At 37.7% G+C, this 15,504-nt stretch overlaps 1 protein-coding gene across 6 annotated transcripts in view; it reads left to right on the forward strand.

Moving 5' to 3' along the window:
• The window catches only part of LOC132141954 (rho GTPase-activating protein 15-like), a 32,588-nt gene that overhangs the window by 14,678 nt on the left and 2,406 nt on the right, over positions 1 to 15,504 (forward strand). For 3 of the 6 annotated variants that reach the window (XM_059551601.1, XM_059551609.1, XM_059551616.1), the window contains 14 exons: positions 9,014 to 9,490; positions 9,642 to 9,854; positions 10,483 to 10,563; positions 10,717 to 10,818; positions 11,159 to 11,245; positions 11,659 to 11,721; positions 12,162 to 12,229; positions 13,441 to 13,528; positions 13,671 to 13,772; positions 14,195 to 14,293; positions 14,369 to 14,456; positions 14,553 to 14,675; positions 14,815 to 14,913; positions 14,998 to 15,075. In XM_059551601.1, the coding sequence (XP_059407584.1) occupies positions 9,014 to 9,490; positions 9,642 to 9,854; positions 10,483 to 10,563; positions 10,717 to 10,818; positions 11,159 to 11,245; positions 11,659 to 11,721; positions 12,162 to 12,229; positions 13,441 to 13,528; positions 13,671 to 13,772; positions 14,195 to 14,293; positions 14,369 to 14,456; positions 14,553 to 14,675; positions 14,815 to 14,913; positions 14,998 to 15,075 (1,768 nt within the window). Of the gene's footprint in view, positions 1 to 6,969; positions 7,116 to 9,013; positions 9,491 to 9,641; positions 9,855 to 10,482; positions 10,564 to 10,716; positions 10,819 to 11,158; positions 11,246 to 11,658; positions 11,722 to 12,161; positions 12,230 to 13,440; positions 13,529 to 13,670; positions 13,773 to 14,194; positions 14,294 to 14,368; positions 14,457 to 14,552; positions 14,676 to 14,814; positions 14,914 to 14,997; positions 15,076 to 15,504 lie in introns of those variants that run through there. The other 3 variants (XM_059551630.1, XM_059551620.1, XM_059551626.1) reach the window with 3 other exon arrangements.

Genomic DNA, 15,504 nt, shown 5'->3' on the forward strand with positions numbered 1-15,504 from the left:
ATTACCCCATGATTTACTCACCCTCAAGCCATCCTGGGTGTATATGAGTTTCTTTAAAATGAATACAATTGGAGTTCTATAAAAACATGTCCCGGCTGTTCCAAGCTTAAGAATGGAAGTGAATGGGGGTCGAGATTTTGAAGTCCAACAAAAGGTGCATAAATTTATCATAAAAAGTGCTCCTCATGGAGGTTAACAAAGGCCTACTGAAGCGTACCGATGCATTTTTGTTAGAAACTTTATAAACTGGAATCTCTAGCTTCCATAACAGTTGTACGTTCGTTCACTAAAAGGTGGCATTCCAGCAGATGACGGAGACGAATGTTATGGCGATGTTATGTACACAGGTCACAAATTAAATTTAAATTGGAAATTAGAACTACAAAACGAGGATTTGTAAAGGTTGGAGTATTTCTATATACTGTAAGCCAAGAGGAGACTGGTTTTCCTTTGCTGTGAATAAAACTTGGTTCTCATGAAACTAGCATATTGTCACCAGAGCTGTCCTACATCATCCGCTGTCACCACTCTGTGTACATGAGTACTACAGTTAGCAGAAACTAGAATTAATGGTACATAAAGTTTTAAATATGGATATTGTTCTTTCACGTATGCATTGATTCACTTCAGGAGACCTTCATTAACAGCCCAGTGCTGTGTGGAGGGCCTTTTATGATAGATGGATGCACTTTGTAGGACTTCAAAATTTCAACCGCCATTCACTGCCATTATAAAAGCTTGGAAGAGCCAAGGCAACTTTTTTATTTTTTATTAATAACTCTCATTGTATTCGTCTGAAAGAAGAAATCATACACACCCAGTATGCCTTGAGATTGAGTAAATCATGGGGTAATTTTAATTTTTGGGTGAACGATTCCTTTAACTAGAAATGCCAAACTTTGAATTACCACAGTTAAACAGTCTTGAAGTTTTGTAGATCATGCATGCCTTACAGATTACAGTCTAACAGGATCTGCTGATGAAAACAAGAATGCTTGTTTTCAAATCCTCTTTGAAGCAATGGTTTCTCTTTCAAAATTACACTGTTAACCGTTTCCTTAAACCATACTATTTCTGTAGAGTAGATGTGATGAATCATTTAAACCCAGCTACATCATTGCCTTTCACATACACTGCAATGTTCAAATTTGTCTTCTGTCTTGGACATAGAAAAGTATGAAAGTTAGCTAGAATGGAATATCATCATACAGACATTTGCAGTCTGCTTATATGCAAAGGAAGTTCTGTATTGGGTTTAAACTCTTATTTTTAAACTTTGTGTATTTTTGACACATATATTATCTCTGCTTGGCAGGATTGGCAAGCAACGACATAAATCCTTATGAGGGAAAGCAGTAGAACAGGAAGTGTGTATCAAAGGAAATGTTTGGGCATTTTATGAAAGTGGGCCACTAGGAGGCGATGTTAGCATGATAAATCAAAGCAAAGCAGTATGTTTTTCGTAAAGAATTGAGATTAACTGTAAACGAATTGGCACCCATTATCTTCTACTTTCACTAACAGAATTTACAGACAGCCGTTATCTTGATGTGATCTTGTCACCATCAATGTGGCATTTTGTTCATGTAAGAAGTAGTTACTCAGCTGTTTTTGGAGGCAAATGAAATAAAGCACACAAAACAATGGGAAATAAAGGAGAGCCGCTTAACAATGACACCCTCCTTTGTGACATCAGAACAGGATATTACAGCTTTTCCTACAGCAACGGAAGGATATAGTGTGGTAAAGTGTGTGTGTTTAAGCCCATGAAAGACATCTAGAACTCTCATCCTATAAAAACCATGTGTACATATCAGCACGATAGCCACTACCCTGCAAACTGACAAACTGTATCGAAAGGAAACATAAAAATCCACTTTCCAGTTTGATTTGCGTTCACTATGTTTGTAATGCACTTGCTTGTGGCCTACAAGTTATCAGGGCGCCCATACCTTTTTCTTGTGTGTGTGTGTGTGTGTGTGTGTGTGTGTGTGAACAAATTTTTGAAAAATGTGGACACACTGTGCCACAGAGTTCAATTGAGAAGAGCTACAGGGCATGCCACAACAGGGTTAGGTTTCTTTTGTGTCAACTGTCTCTTAAAGAATAAAAAAAAGAAATGCATCTCACTTCCAGCAGACAATGCTTTCAATTTCAAACCTGAAATATGAGACTACATTTTATAATTGTGTTATTTGTTTCAGAATACATTTATGGTGGAAGAGAGAGAGAGAGAGAGAAATTACTTTTTACATTACTTTTTGCATGTAAACTTGAAAGGGGAACATGTTAATCTCCCGGGACACTGTTGGGATCTGAGTCAGGCTTGGTGTTGCAGCTACAAGGCTACCATTGCTGGCACAGATGTTTTAGCTTCTCAGTTTCAAAAACAGTACATGATCCTGAAGCTTGAAATTTCTCAGAACGCAAAGGGAGAAGGACATGAATACCGAGTATGAAAGAAAGAAAGAGAGAGAGAGAGAGAGAGAGGGAGAGAGGGAGGGAGGGAGGGGTTTTTATTGTCATTTTCAAAGTGTCCCATTCTTTACTGCATTGGTAAATTAAATTGTCATAAAGCCACTGAAACATTGAAACCTTGTGGGTAGAAAGAGACAGCGGGTGAGAGTGAAAGAGAGATGTTTGGCCTAATTTTTTTAAACAGAAATAGCTTTCTATAGAGAAAGTGATTAAATATAAAACGTTAGTTTTCATTTCAGTTTCATAACAGAATTCAAGCATTTATACAAAATTCCAGGGAATCTAGTGGTTCATTTTCATGTTCTCAGTTTCTCTCTACATTGCCTCATTTCAAAGCATTTGAGTTAAAGTGGACAAAACAACTCTCAACGTTTCACTGAAACCTGATGTTTTCCAACATCATATTATTTTGTCTTTTGTTTAAATATCACAAGAAATGGATGAACGAACGCAGTGAGTGTCAGTACCCTTATAATTGCTCCTAACTCTGTAACCCTTTGCAGATCTAATGAGAATCAGTGCAGTCCCAGTCTTGTTTGGGAATAGTTAGGAATGTGTTTGGAAGTGAAGGAGAGCGGCGCAGTGGGAGTGGAGCTCTCTGTGCACCTGTGTCAGGTTTCAGAGCCATTGTTAGTCCGTCTAACAATCAGCTGCTGACAAATGTTTCTCACAAAACCAGCACTGTATTAAACTTCACATATATCTGAAGGGCCTTAGATGACTTCATGCTGCAACATAGTTTACAGAGGATAATTCACAAGAATGTCCATGAGCTCAATTCTGATATTAAAGGAACTTATCACTAAGAGCTGACTTTTACCAAGTCACTTTTATATGCCTATAAGCTATTGTAATTACCTCTATTTGTCTAACCTAGTGGTAACAACCAAGAGAACATATGACAGCTGGTCCAGTCCTGCTAAACTGAACTGAGCTGAATGGTGACATCACTGGATTTAATGATGAACTGCCTTTAATTGGCATTTTGCATTATTGACACACTGTTTTCCTAATTAATGTTGTTCAGTTGCTTTGACGCAATCTTTTTTATTTAAAGCGCTATGTTAATAAATGTGACTTGACTTGACTAAAATGCCTCTCAACCACTGGCACGTTTACAAAACAAAGGAGGAGTTCTTCCCGAAGGCCTCCAAATCTAATTTCAGTGCTTTAAACCCAAACAAGTTCAGAACAACTCCCACCCTACCCACACACACACACACACACACATATATATATATATATATATATATATACAAGCCAACCGTGTCGTGTCCTCTGCGTTACAGATGGTCGGGATAGGCCTACTGTTAAGAGTTAAAGGAAGGAATACACTTACAAAGGAAAGACCACTTTCGGTTTACACCGCAAATACTTTACGTATTTGCCCTTGTGAACCATAAAACGCCGTGCGTTTGGGAAAGAAAGAGTTAAAATAAAGCAAGCAAGGTGGGTTGCCGCTCCCTAGTTCACCTCCGGTCACAAGCGCCGCTTCAGATTGGCGGACTCGACTCTCTCTTCTGTGGAGGAACAGGTAAGATTCATCTGAGACCTCCAGCGGAAATCAAATACAGGTAGGCTATAAATATTTTTCTACTCCGCTCTTGACGCGATAAAGGCAGAACTCAAATGAGTCCTGCGGTTTTTAGAAGGCTTTAATGATTAGGTTCTAATAAGAACGTTCGCTAGACTCACCACAAAATTAGAGCGTGAAGTCAGTTTATGTGAAATTATGAATCAATTCAGTTTTATTTGTATTACTTTTTCAGTATATATTGTCACTAAGCAGCTCTACAGATGCCTTAATACCTACACGTTTGGTTACCTGCATCTGTGAAGTAAGTTTTAACACTGCTTTAAAAAAAAAAAAGAGGTTAAACCATAGGCTTAATGTCCACACCTTGTTTTACCATTAAGTCAAGGTTCATTACTGCTGTTTAATGATTGTCATGCAGTGTATTTACTGTGTGTATTTTTATTAGACAGGATAATCAGTTTTCATATTCATTATAAATACTAAAACAATGTTAAAACACTGTTAAATAAAAAAAATATATCATTTAAACCTGGAAATATATTGCTATATAAAGAAATCTTAAGTGGTCATTGGAAAAGATGGAGAGCTTTTATAGACAGCAGAATTGTGCTTTCATTTGTCTGATTAATTTGTGCAGCATTGACCTTTCGATGGAGTGGAGCTGTTTAAGGCTACTTGCTTTCTGAATTGCTCAGACCTATAAGCTGTGTGAATAAGGGTTTCATTGAATGATTAAATTGCATGCAGACTGTTTAATTTTTTGCGTATTATGGCCTTCTAGTTATTTCTTAGCAATTTTTGTGATTTACATTTCAAATTGATAAATTCTACAGCCTCTTTTGGATATGGGTATTTTGAAGTTCTAGCATGAACAAGTCAAAACCTCTGAGATGCATGCAGATGTGTTTAAATTTAGCATGGTATCCTCAGAACTTTAGATAATATTTTGCCCTGTGATCAACCTTTGAATGAATCTGTGGGATTTATTTTGTGAATCATCTGGATTAATACAGATTCTTTTACTTTTAATCAGACACGTGTATATATACTTTTAATCAGACTTAAGTGAACAACAATGAGGAAATCTTTTAAAGCTTGTAAAGTATTTTGTTTGTGAACACTGGTACAAGTGTTCCTGGTTTCTGTTATTGTTTGTGTTGCATAAAGAAGAACTGTCTGTAAACTCAGTGATCAAGAATGGAATGGGGTCAAAACTGACTGATTTATTAATCCCCTACACACCACGTCGCAATCTGCGCTCCTCTCAGAGTGGTCTTTTGGTTGTTCCAAAGACACGGCTTCATAGGTGGGGTGACCGAGCATTTTCTGTCTATGCTCCTAAGCTCTGGAATTCTCTCCCGGCCGACATCAGGGAAGCAAATACATTAGTGACTTTTAAATCTCTTCTTAAAACATTTTATTTTAGGATTGCTTTTACATGAACTTGATTTTATGTGTTTATTTTCTTGTATTTACATTGTGTTTATTAATTTGCTGTTATGCTTGTCTGTAAAATGCTTTGAGAAAGCTACTTTTAAAGGCGCTATACAAAATAAATATATTATTATTATTATTAAACGCTCTGAAATGTCACGCCATAAGACTATTTTGAGACTATGGGCAACATAAATGATTGACCAAACAAAATAGTGTGCATTGATTTTTGCCAGATTACTGTAGTTTGTGGGTTTAAATGAAAAATATTTGATTTACCTGAGGGATTTTGATTGTTATTTTAAAATTAGTGTTAGAAATTATTATTTTTTTCTCTAAAACATGAACTCTTAAAAGAGGTTAATTTGTTGGGCTGTTGTCCCTCTTGAACCCTGCAACACTTTTTTTTTGGTCTGTGTGTCAGTGTGTTAAGTTGAAACGATGCATGAAACTCAGCTGAAGTTTCCTTGACACCAGTGCAGGTAGAGAGTTCTGCTTTTTCAATAAAAATACCAGAGTACATTAGCATTGCTTGCCTGTGCAACACAACCAGCCATAATATCTTAGATATGGCTCGGACCCCCCATTTAGTGCAAGTCTAAAGGATGTTTTGGGACATTCTGTCATTAATTAGCCAACATTTTTTGGCATAGATAGCACACCTCTCCTCAACAAGCCAAACTATTTGAGGTCTGAGCTGAGCTACATAATGCCAGAGTTGAATAACTTGGTTTGGGGGTTTAGAAGCATCCCTAAAATGAGCAATAACAATAGTTTGTGAGCTGAGCTTGTCATTGTTTTTAAACCTGCCAATTCTAATCGCGATGCTGGCAAACAAGGTCTGATCCATTACCATATTTCTGTGAAATACAGATCAGCACAGGGTCACCTTTTAAGTGGAATCAGTTCAGTTAATCGCTTTTGAGGTTTTATTTGAATGACAAAGCTTTGGCCTTTAATCTAGACTTACCACTTGATTTGGTTGCACTGGTCCCGTCTCAGATCTTCGCACATGGCTTGTTCTGCAGGAAAGAGGAAGTTAGGGGAGAGACGAATTTTGTGATTTCAGTTTCCAAGCACTACTTCCCTTATTGGGATGATGGGACTTTGGGACATACTGTAAAGGTTATTACTTTAAGCGTGGCTTTGATTTGACTTCACATTCTTGTGTTTTGTAGCCTTTTTTGTTTAGTGTAATTAGCATTACTCCACCTCAAGAGGAAATGATAGTTCTCTTCGCCCACAGCGGTTACTTTGTGTTCCTGGTTGAGGTTTCTGTGTTTGTATGTGCGCACATGCCTGCTGGACCCTCAGGAGATCCCCTTTAACTTTCCTGTCAAACAATCTTATGTGCCCCTCCTCTAAAGCCTGATGCTTTTTTTGTAAATTCCCAATTTCTGTGAATCGCTGCTCACTGTATATCAGCTGTTAGGCAGAACTGTACTGTTGTAGTTCAGCAGAAAAACGTTTCCAGATCTTCTGGTGTTTTGAAACGCTCGCTCCATATGTGGTCCGAACACAGTAGTTGAGGTCTTGTTTTTTTTTTTTTTTTTTTTATGATAGTAGCTTTATCTTGCTGACTGCTGGGATGGAAGTAAAAGAGGTGATCCTTAAGGCTTGCCATAGACTTATGCCAAGGCTGCAGACCTTTCTGAGGTTTCGTAAGGTAAGCGGTAAACAAGGTAGCATTGTGAGACTGGGACTGGGGTTTGTGGGAATGCTGTGACAGATACGCAGTCAGTGCTTGTCAGACTACCCTGCTATTATTGTTAGCTTAAAAGAAACTCTTGTTCACCCAACAGTTTTTTACTCCAAGTTTGTTATTGCTAGTTAAGATAGTGACACAGGGTCAGACGGGTTTACCTTTGTTTTGACTGAATCCATCAATATATTGTAATTGTTTATGGGTCATTCAAGTGTATAGATCCTGTATTAGAAAGTTTTTGTTTACATGATATGTGTGCTTGTGTGTATTGTGTATATTTATTATATGTACTTATAATACTGCATGATTTTAGTGAACAAAAAGCTCAAATGTGATTAAAAATGCTGTGTTCATTTACAGCACTTGAAATAAACCCATTATCAGAATTTCTTATTTGCAGAGAGTGAATGTTTTTAAGCTTAAAATAAACTTGTAAAATCAAGTTGTTCTGTTTGCTGCATTGTAAACAGACCGAGTATATTTAATCTTATATTATTTTGATGTACTTGGGTTATTTTTTAGCTGATGCATGTATCAGATTATTGTGATACTCCATCAGGCCGTACAGTTTGGCAGTGGCCCACACTCCAGTGTTTTGTGTGTATCCAGCTCCTCTCAAATGTTCATCGTGTAGCGGAAACCTCTGCCCGTTGTCATGTTTTGATCTTGGCTTCCCTTCCCCAGAGAGTGTGCTGTGGAAAACACAATATCTAGCAGCTTCCTCATTTTGGAAGAACATGGTATCTAGTGAAACTTCCACTTGGACTAAACAAACACAGGTTTTCATTAGGATGGCCTGTTGTTGATGTTTTTCAGACAAATGAGCTTTCCACAGGTGTGCAGGGCTCCAGTCTAGCTTTCTGCTATGAAGCCATGATAGTTCTAACACCTTATGATGGTTGAAACACTAATAATGTTTTTTTTTTTTTTTTTTTTACTTGAGGAGTTAGCTAGCAGAATGTACAAGCTGCTGAATGTACAAGTTCACACAAATGGTGACTTAGTCACATGAACAGTTCACGCTCTTAAGTTGTCTGTATTCTTATATAACTCAAAAAAAAAATTTTTTAAACCGCATGAGGTAATAATTGGTTTTTAATGTTTTGGGTAAACTTTCCAATTAAGTGCAGAGGTCTTTTCTAGTTTCTTATAAATTCCACTGAAGAACTCTATTAACTGGAAAAAGAGTCTGAAGATAGCTTGAAGATGAAAGCTGGCAAGATATTTGATTCCACATAAACGTCCTTTTGTTTTCCTGAATCGAGGGAGCGGTTCCAGCAGGATTGTCTTCCCATAGCTCTTTGATTTCATCAGGTTTCTATAAACCTTTGTTCAGTTGAATAATAGACGTTATTGCATGGGACATAGACCGATACACTCCTCACTTTGACATGATTTCACGTCAGTGCCATGCTCCGTGTGATGTGGTCTGTTCAACATCATCTGTCCATTAAAGCTTACTTTTATGAATTCTTACATACACATCAGAATTCCAGAAGTCCAGTGGAATGTGAAGTGCAACGCTTTCAGTATTTGCTACGAAAGTACATTTGGTTGAACTAGTAAAACTAAGTCAACACATGATTATTTTAGATCTCTGGACCTTACAAAGTAGCTCACAGGACCTTTTTCTGACAGAAATTACTAGATTTTTTTTTTTACATTTCTGTTCTAATCCAGTCAAACAAGTGAAATTTCATTTAATTTGATTATAATATACAGTACTTAAATTGACTTTGTTATAATATGTTTTGACCTTGATGCTTTGATGCTCATCAGATTTCTCATCTTTAGATTAAACTGGGTCCTGTAGAAGCTGCTATTAGACCCAACACATCGTCTTTCTTCTCTCTCTTCAGACAGAGAATGACCCAGCCACAGCTGTTTATGCCAACGTTACTGACCTGAAGAAGACAGTTCCTCGCCCTTCAAACTCTTCTTCAACTTGCTCGTCGCCCGGCATCACCCTCACTCCTGCTCCGGACTCCACCTCCCCTCCCAACTCGGCCGGATGGCAGGTCCACACTGACAACAGCAGCGGTAAGGAGTACTACTACCACCCTGGCACAGGACAGAGCAGTTGGTCTGTTCCCCGTAGCCCCCCAGCAGGAGCAGGTATGGAGTCTGTGACCTCCCCCATACCTGCGTCCACCCCGTCCTCAGCACACTCACTGGGCTCTGACTGGGAGCAGCTTTTGGACGAGACCACTGGGAGACATTATTATTATAATCATGCTTTGAAGCAGTCCTCTTGGACTGCCCCGGAGCCATCACCACCTCCAACCCCGTCCTCTCCAGATAAGGCACAAAGTCAGGGCAAGGAGCCAAACGGACCGGTAAGATTCTGCCTCTCTATCTGCTTTACCATTAAAAAAAAAAGATGGTTAGTAAGACTATTTTAATAATTTTATTCTGCAAGGATGCAAAAAATGGATCTAAACTGGCAGATTTCTGTCCCTGTTCTTTGTTGACTTTTTGTTTCCACAGCCACCTCTTCCAGAGGAGGACTACCCACCGAATCAGCGTGAGGATTCCCATATTTCTCTTCAGCTCCCTAAGGATTTTCAATTGCCCCAAATCAAGCGCACCATCATCCCTAGGGCTGCTGTGGACATGCATAAAGACACTCCTGTGGGCTGGGCTCACTCTGTAGGGGCCGATGGAAAATCTGTCTACACAAATGAACTCACACATGAACAGGTAATGAGAGTTCATCACACACACACACACACACACACACACACACACACACACATTAGGCTGGGAGTGCTCATGAGTGACTACAATGATCATACACTACATAGAATACCAAAGAGACTAAAACCAATGAAATCCTGAATTATCTTTTTTTTTTTTAAAGCAATGCATTATTAATATATGTAAGAGCTCTTTTTTGATTTCATTTGTGAGATATTACTTGAGATTTAGTAGATTTATAGCTATTTGTTTTGTATGTATTAGTGCCCCCTGTTGGTGACTTTATGATACCACAACTGTGCTCAATGCAAAGAAACGGAGGAGGGATCGGGTCTATACAGAATCTGTTAACATTTTCTGATTTGTCTGCACTAATTTTAATAGACAATTATTGGGGATTACTGGGGTTGCTACTTATTCAAAATAAATCAAAATAGCGAATGTATGTAATAAATAAACATGCTAGAGGCAAGGAATGTGTCGGTCTTAGGGAAAGATTTGTCAGATAGTTCTGTAGTAGGTCTATATCTCCACTTGCATATGCTCAAGATAATTTCAGAGTCAAATCTTCTTTAAGAATAAGTCACTTAATAAATAAACCACAACTAATATTTTTCTTTCCCAATCGCAGTGGATCCAGTCTAAGGATGACAAGGGGAAGATGTATTACTACTTAAAAGATGGGTCAAAATGTCAGTGGAGCCTTCCAGAGGTCTGTGTCTGGTTTTCTTTGGACATTTAAGTTTCTGTATTTCATTCTCTGTTTGCGTTTTGTCAAATAAAAACATTTTATATTCTTTACAAATGCATATCTGACCCTGAACTCTGTATAAACTGATAAGACCTTTATTGGCTGTGTGTAAAGGCTTCATTCCCGCCTGGTCAGCCGATCAATGGAAATGGAACGGACCAAGAGGCTCAGCCTGTTTTGAGACCGTCCCAGTTCAGCGTGTCTCAGGAAGACCTGGTGAGTTTCACGACTCTCTTAACCCGGATCTGTTCGCTCATATCATTTTAGATGTACACAGTTGTTTTGTTTTTTTTAATCCTGTGACTTGTGAACCCTTATAGAGGTCAGAGACAGCTATAATATAACATAAACCAAAAGGTTTCTTCACAGTTTCAGCAAATTATGTGAGGGATGTCCTCTCATGTGAGACGTTTCATTCTCAGCTATTTTTGCAGCTTACATCAGTGACCACAACAGGAAGGAAGGATACATCTGGTACCTGATCTGACACACCACAGCACCATTTTTCACCAGCTAATATTCATTTGTTTCTCTTTCTCTCGTTTTCCTCCTGCAGAAATTTTTCCCCTCACACAGGCGGATCGCCTCTGACAATGCCAGTGATGCATTCAGTTCAGGGAATTCACCAGAATCACAGCATAACGTATGTAACATGACCTCTGTTATTTCCAGCCCTCAGTCGAGCTTTTACCTCGTGTCATTTAGTTCACCAAAACCCATTCATGTGTAACAGTCTCATTCATATTGTGTTGCCATTTTTCTCTCATTCAAGTCAAGTTCCCCTAATTGAATGAATTTGCATGCATGATCCAAAACTAATTATGATCCATTGTTTAAGGTCATGCTAATGAAAAAGATGTTTTAAGTCTCAAGTAAATTTCCATTATCAGGGTTTTATAATGTGCTTTAATTATTATTATTTTTTAAATTAAGTTTTTATGTAAAAATAAACTAATTGCTTATCAAAAATAGGCAATATAATGTCATTTGCTCTACAAAAATGAAAAGAACTCCAAGATTTTAGTGAGAACCCAAGGTTTTGTTCCCTTTCTCAAGGATAAAAAGTTGAGGCGGCGGAGGAACCTGTCCAGTCAGAGCACAGATTCACATTCTCATCATGTGCGTCCTGAGCTTGTTTATTGGGCCTGTTAAGTCGTCTGCATTGGGGTCCAAAACTAACACATCGTGCATTAGATGAAAACTAACATCACTGCTTGTTGTCCGGTGCTTCATTTTAAAATGTGTGTCTTTCATTAGTAGCTGTAGATAGTGTCGTTTTGTGGCATGCTATTCCGTCGTCGTTCACTTAACATGCTACCAACTAACACTTCTTGTTAACTCTTTGTTTTTTTTTGTTTTTTTTAATTTTGTTGCACTCACACCGCACAAAGATTTCTGAAATGTAGCTCTTATTGGTTTGTCATTATGAAATGGGCAAATAGACAGAGCTTTTTTGTCTGTCCTTCATTTTCATGTTTTTATTTTTATTTATTTATTTATTTATTTTTTGTAATAAATCCTATCCCTTTAACAAACAAGCCCTTGTCTTTTGCATTCACCAGTCATCAATGGAGAAGGCTGGGATTCTCAACAAGACCAAAGTGGCTGAGAATGGAAAAAGGCTGAGGTGGGGCTTTATCTGTGGTTAAACAGTACAGTCATATTTCAAGTATTAATAAAAACAAAACAAAAAAAAGCATGCAAATTAGTCATCTGTGTAGTTTTTCTTGCAGGGATGCAAAAACTTTCTTGTCAACCCCCTGAGATTTATGTAAATATATTAATAATATAATTTACAACATTCGCAGGTTCTTCAACTTGCAGGAAAACAAATCAAATATGTAACCCTGGACCACAAAACACAAAACCAGTCTTAAGTCGCTGGGGTATAATTGTAGCAATAGCCAAAAATAAATTGTATGGATCAAAATTATAGATTTTTATTTATGGCAAATATCACTTGGATATCAAGTAAAGATCATGTGCCCTGAAGATATTTTGTAAATGTTCTACTGTAAATATATCAAACCGTCATTTCTGATTAATAATATGCATTGCTAAGAACTTAATTTGGACAACTTTAAAGGTGATTTTCTCAATATTTAGATTTTTTTTCCAGATTCCAGATTTTCAAATGGTTATATCTCGGCCAAATATTGTCTGATCCTAACAAACCATACATCAAAGGAAAGCTTATTCAGCTTTCAGGTGATGTATAAATATCATTTTTGAACAAAATTGACAGTTAAGACAATTTTTTATTTATTTTTTATTTCATTTAATGACATTAAAATTTTTTCTATTTGTTTTTATTTCACTTTTCCATTTTTAGGACTTAAATAATTATTAGCTTTTAAATCAACTCACAGCTGCAGTCACTTTGAAAGCCCTGGTCTGGGAAACGTGCACCTTTAGCTCATGGTAGTTTATATAAAGATTCCCTTTCATATATTCCTCAGATGCTGAGACTAGAATAAGATCAAAGATCTGTCTGATCTTACTCAAATTCAGCTGTGGAAGTCAGCTTTCATTGTGGAATTTTCATTTGTGGAATAATTAAATATATTCTAAATAAACTACAAACATAAAATTATATAGTTTTCTCAAAAACACAATCATGTACATACATTCTGCTCACATATTATTATAGCCCAGTTTGTGCTGATTACAGTGAGATTAGACTTTAGCCATTTAGATGTTTATAAGCAACTGAAAAAAACACAAATGTCAGGGCATGACAAAACTTCTCCAGGCCCCAAAAATACCCTTAGACCTCAGAGGGTTAAAGTGTTTTTACCATGTGTCTCTGCTCTGAAATGGCTGTTGCTGTCTTTGCAGGAAGAACTGGGCGCAGTCGTGGACTGTCCTCCATGATGGCATACTCACTTTCCACAAAGACCCAAAATTTACACCTGCTGGGATGGCTGTAAGTTTACTTAATCTGTTTACATATTAGATTTGTTTTTATCATCTTAGTCAACATTGGATATATACTGCTTATTACCCATACTTGGTCTGTAAAAGAAATAAAGTAAAATAAACTGATTGCCTTCGGTTGACTCCTGCAGACCAAGAGCACTCAGATCGTCCCGGAGTACACAGTGGAACTGAAGGGAGCGACTTTATCATGGGCATCTAAAGAGAAGTCAAGCAAGAAGAATGTTCTAGAGGTGAGCACTGTGACTCGGGACAGTCTTTCCTGTTCATAGCTTGTGCAAAAAAACAACAACAAAAAACCCTGCATCCTGTGAAATGTATTACATTGCTTTTCCATGAATTAAGACTGAATTTGTTCCTCTGAATTCTAATATGTTCCACTGTGGACAGTTTAGTCATTGGCAAGTATGACTATTGACCTTTGTTTTGGCAATAAAACACAAATGCTGCCAGAATTCTTGCACTATTAGTAGCACGTGTTGCAGTTAAGGGAGTGGTTTGTTATCTTATGCACAAATATTTTAATATTTATCACCATGACATGGATTGACAGCAGTAATTGTTGGCTTTTGCCCTCAGAGATTTTCTTGTCTTCTTATATCAGTCCATATTTTTGAATAATAAAGCGTGTAACAATGTCCATGTCTCTGAGCAGCTCAAGACACGTCACGGCTCCGAGTATCTGATACAGTATGACACAGACAGCATCATACACGACTGGCACAAGATCATTCTGGACACCATCAGACTGCTGGTGAGTGCCCCAAACAGTGTGGAACAGGAAAACACTATATCCCGTCATGTTTGCTCTTAAAATAATCTTTCACAGCAGGACCATGGCCATTACTCGGAGGATGAAGCAGAAGACATCCAAGACAAATCTCCTTTGCCTGCAGATAAAGAGAGGAAGAGTGAATGTCAGTAACTGAATCAGATGCGCACCAAGCACATTGCTGTTATTAATCACTTACCCTAATTCAGCGTCTTTGTATTTGAAAATATTCTTCTTACAGCAACTAGACTGAGTTCTTCTAGTAGCATAGACATTGAACAGGGCCGTGTTCGCACCAAGCTGCGCAAGTTCCTCCAGCGGCGGCCCACCCTGCAGTCAGTCAAAGAGAAGGGCTACATTAAAGGTTGGTATCGACTTTTGAGCTTAATGAATGTCGCTGTGATTTAAATGCAGTCTATAAATATTGAAGACTCACTTATAAAGTCTTGTGGACTTGTCCTTATCCTATGTTCACAGAAAATCGTTTTGACTTTGTTTTACAGAGAATGTGTTTGGCTGCCACCTAGACACCCTCTGTCATCGGGAAAACACAACCGTGCCAAAGTTTATGGAAAAATGCATCAGAACTGTTGAGAAAAGGGGTAAGCGTTCATTTTGGTGTCTGTTTCCAAATTCATTAGTGAGAAAAGTTCTCTAAAGCGTTCGATTCTGTTTGCCTGGTGCAGGGCTGAAAATAGATGGAATCTACAGAGTGAGCGGGAACCTGGCTGTCATCCAGAAGCTGCGATATAAAGCTGATCATGGTAAACCAGAGCTAGACACATCATCACTATTAACTGCGTTTTCAACTTCAACTTAGGACTGAGTTGATCAGTGTTTATAGAATGCTGGAGATAAACACATTTACCATGGTAACAGTCCACCAGAAGTCCTGAATTACTGCAGTTATAGTTAAGCATTTCATTCGGAATGTCAGTCGATGTTTCTTAAAAACTTCTCATGAGGAAGAATTTTTAGAACTTTAGAAAATCATCAGAGGTTACATTGAACGAGCTTATGTAGGTTTTCTTACAATGCTGTAAAAGTATGCTTTTAGTTATTTTTATTGTAAATAGCTATAAACAAAATGTGAATAAATAATGTTAATATAAATGGTGGCTGCTGTAAAATCACAAATTCATGTGGAATCTCCATGAACAATTAAGTTTTCAGTATTTATTTATTATAGCAGT

The sequence above is a fragment of the Carassius carassius genome, chromosome 1 (assembly GCF_963082965.1).
Source record: "Carassius carassius chromosome 1, fCarCar2.1, whole genome shotgun sequence".
Classification (NCBI taxonomy): domain Eukaryota; kingdom Metazoa; phylum Chordata; class Actinopteri; order Cypriniformes; family Cyprinidae; genus Carassius; species Carassius carassius.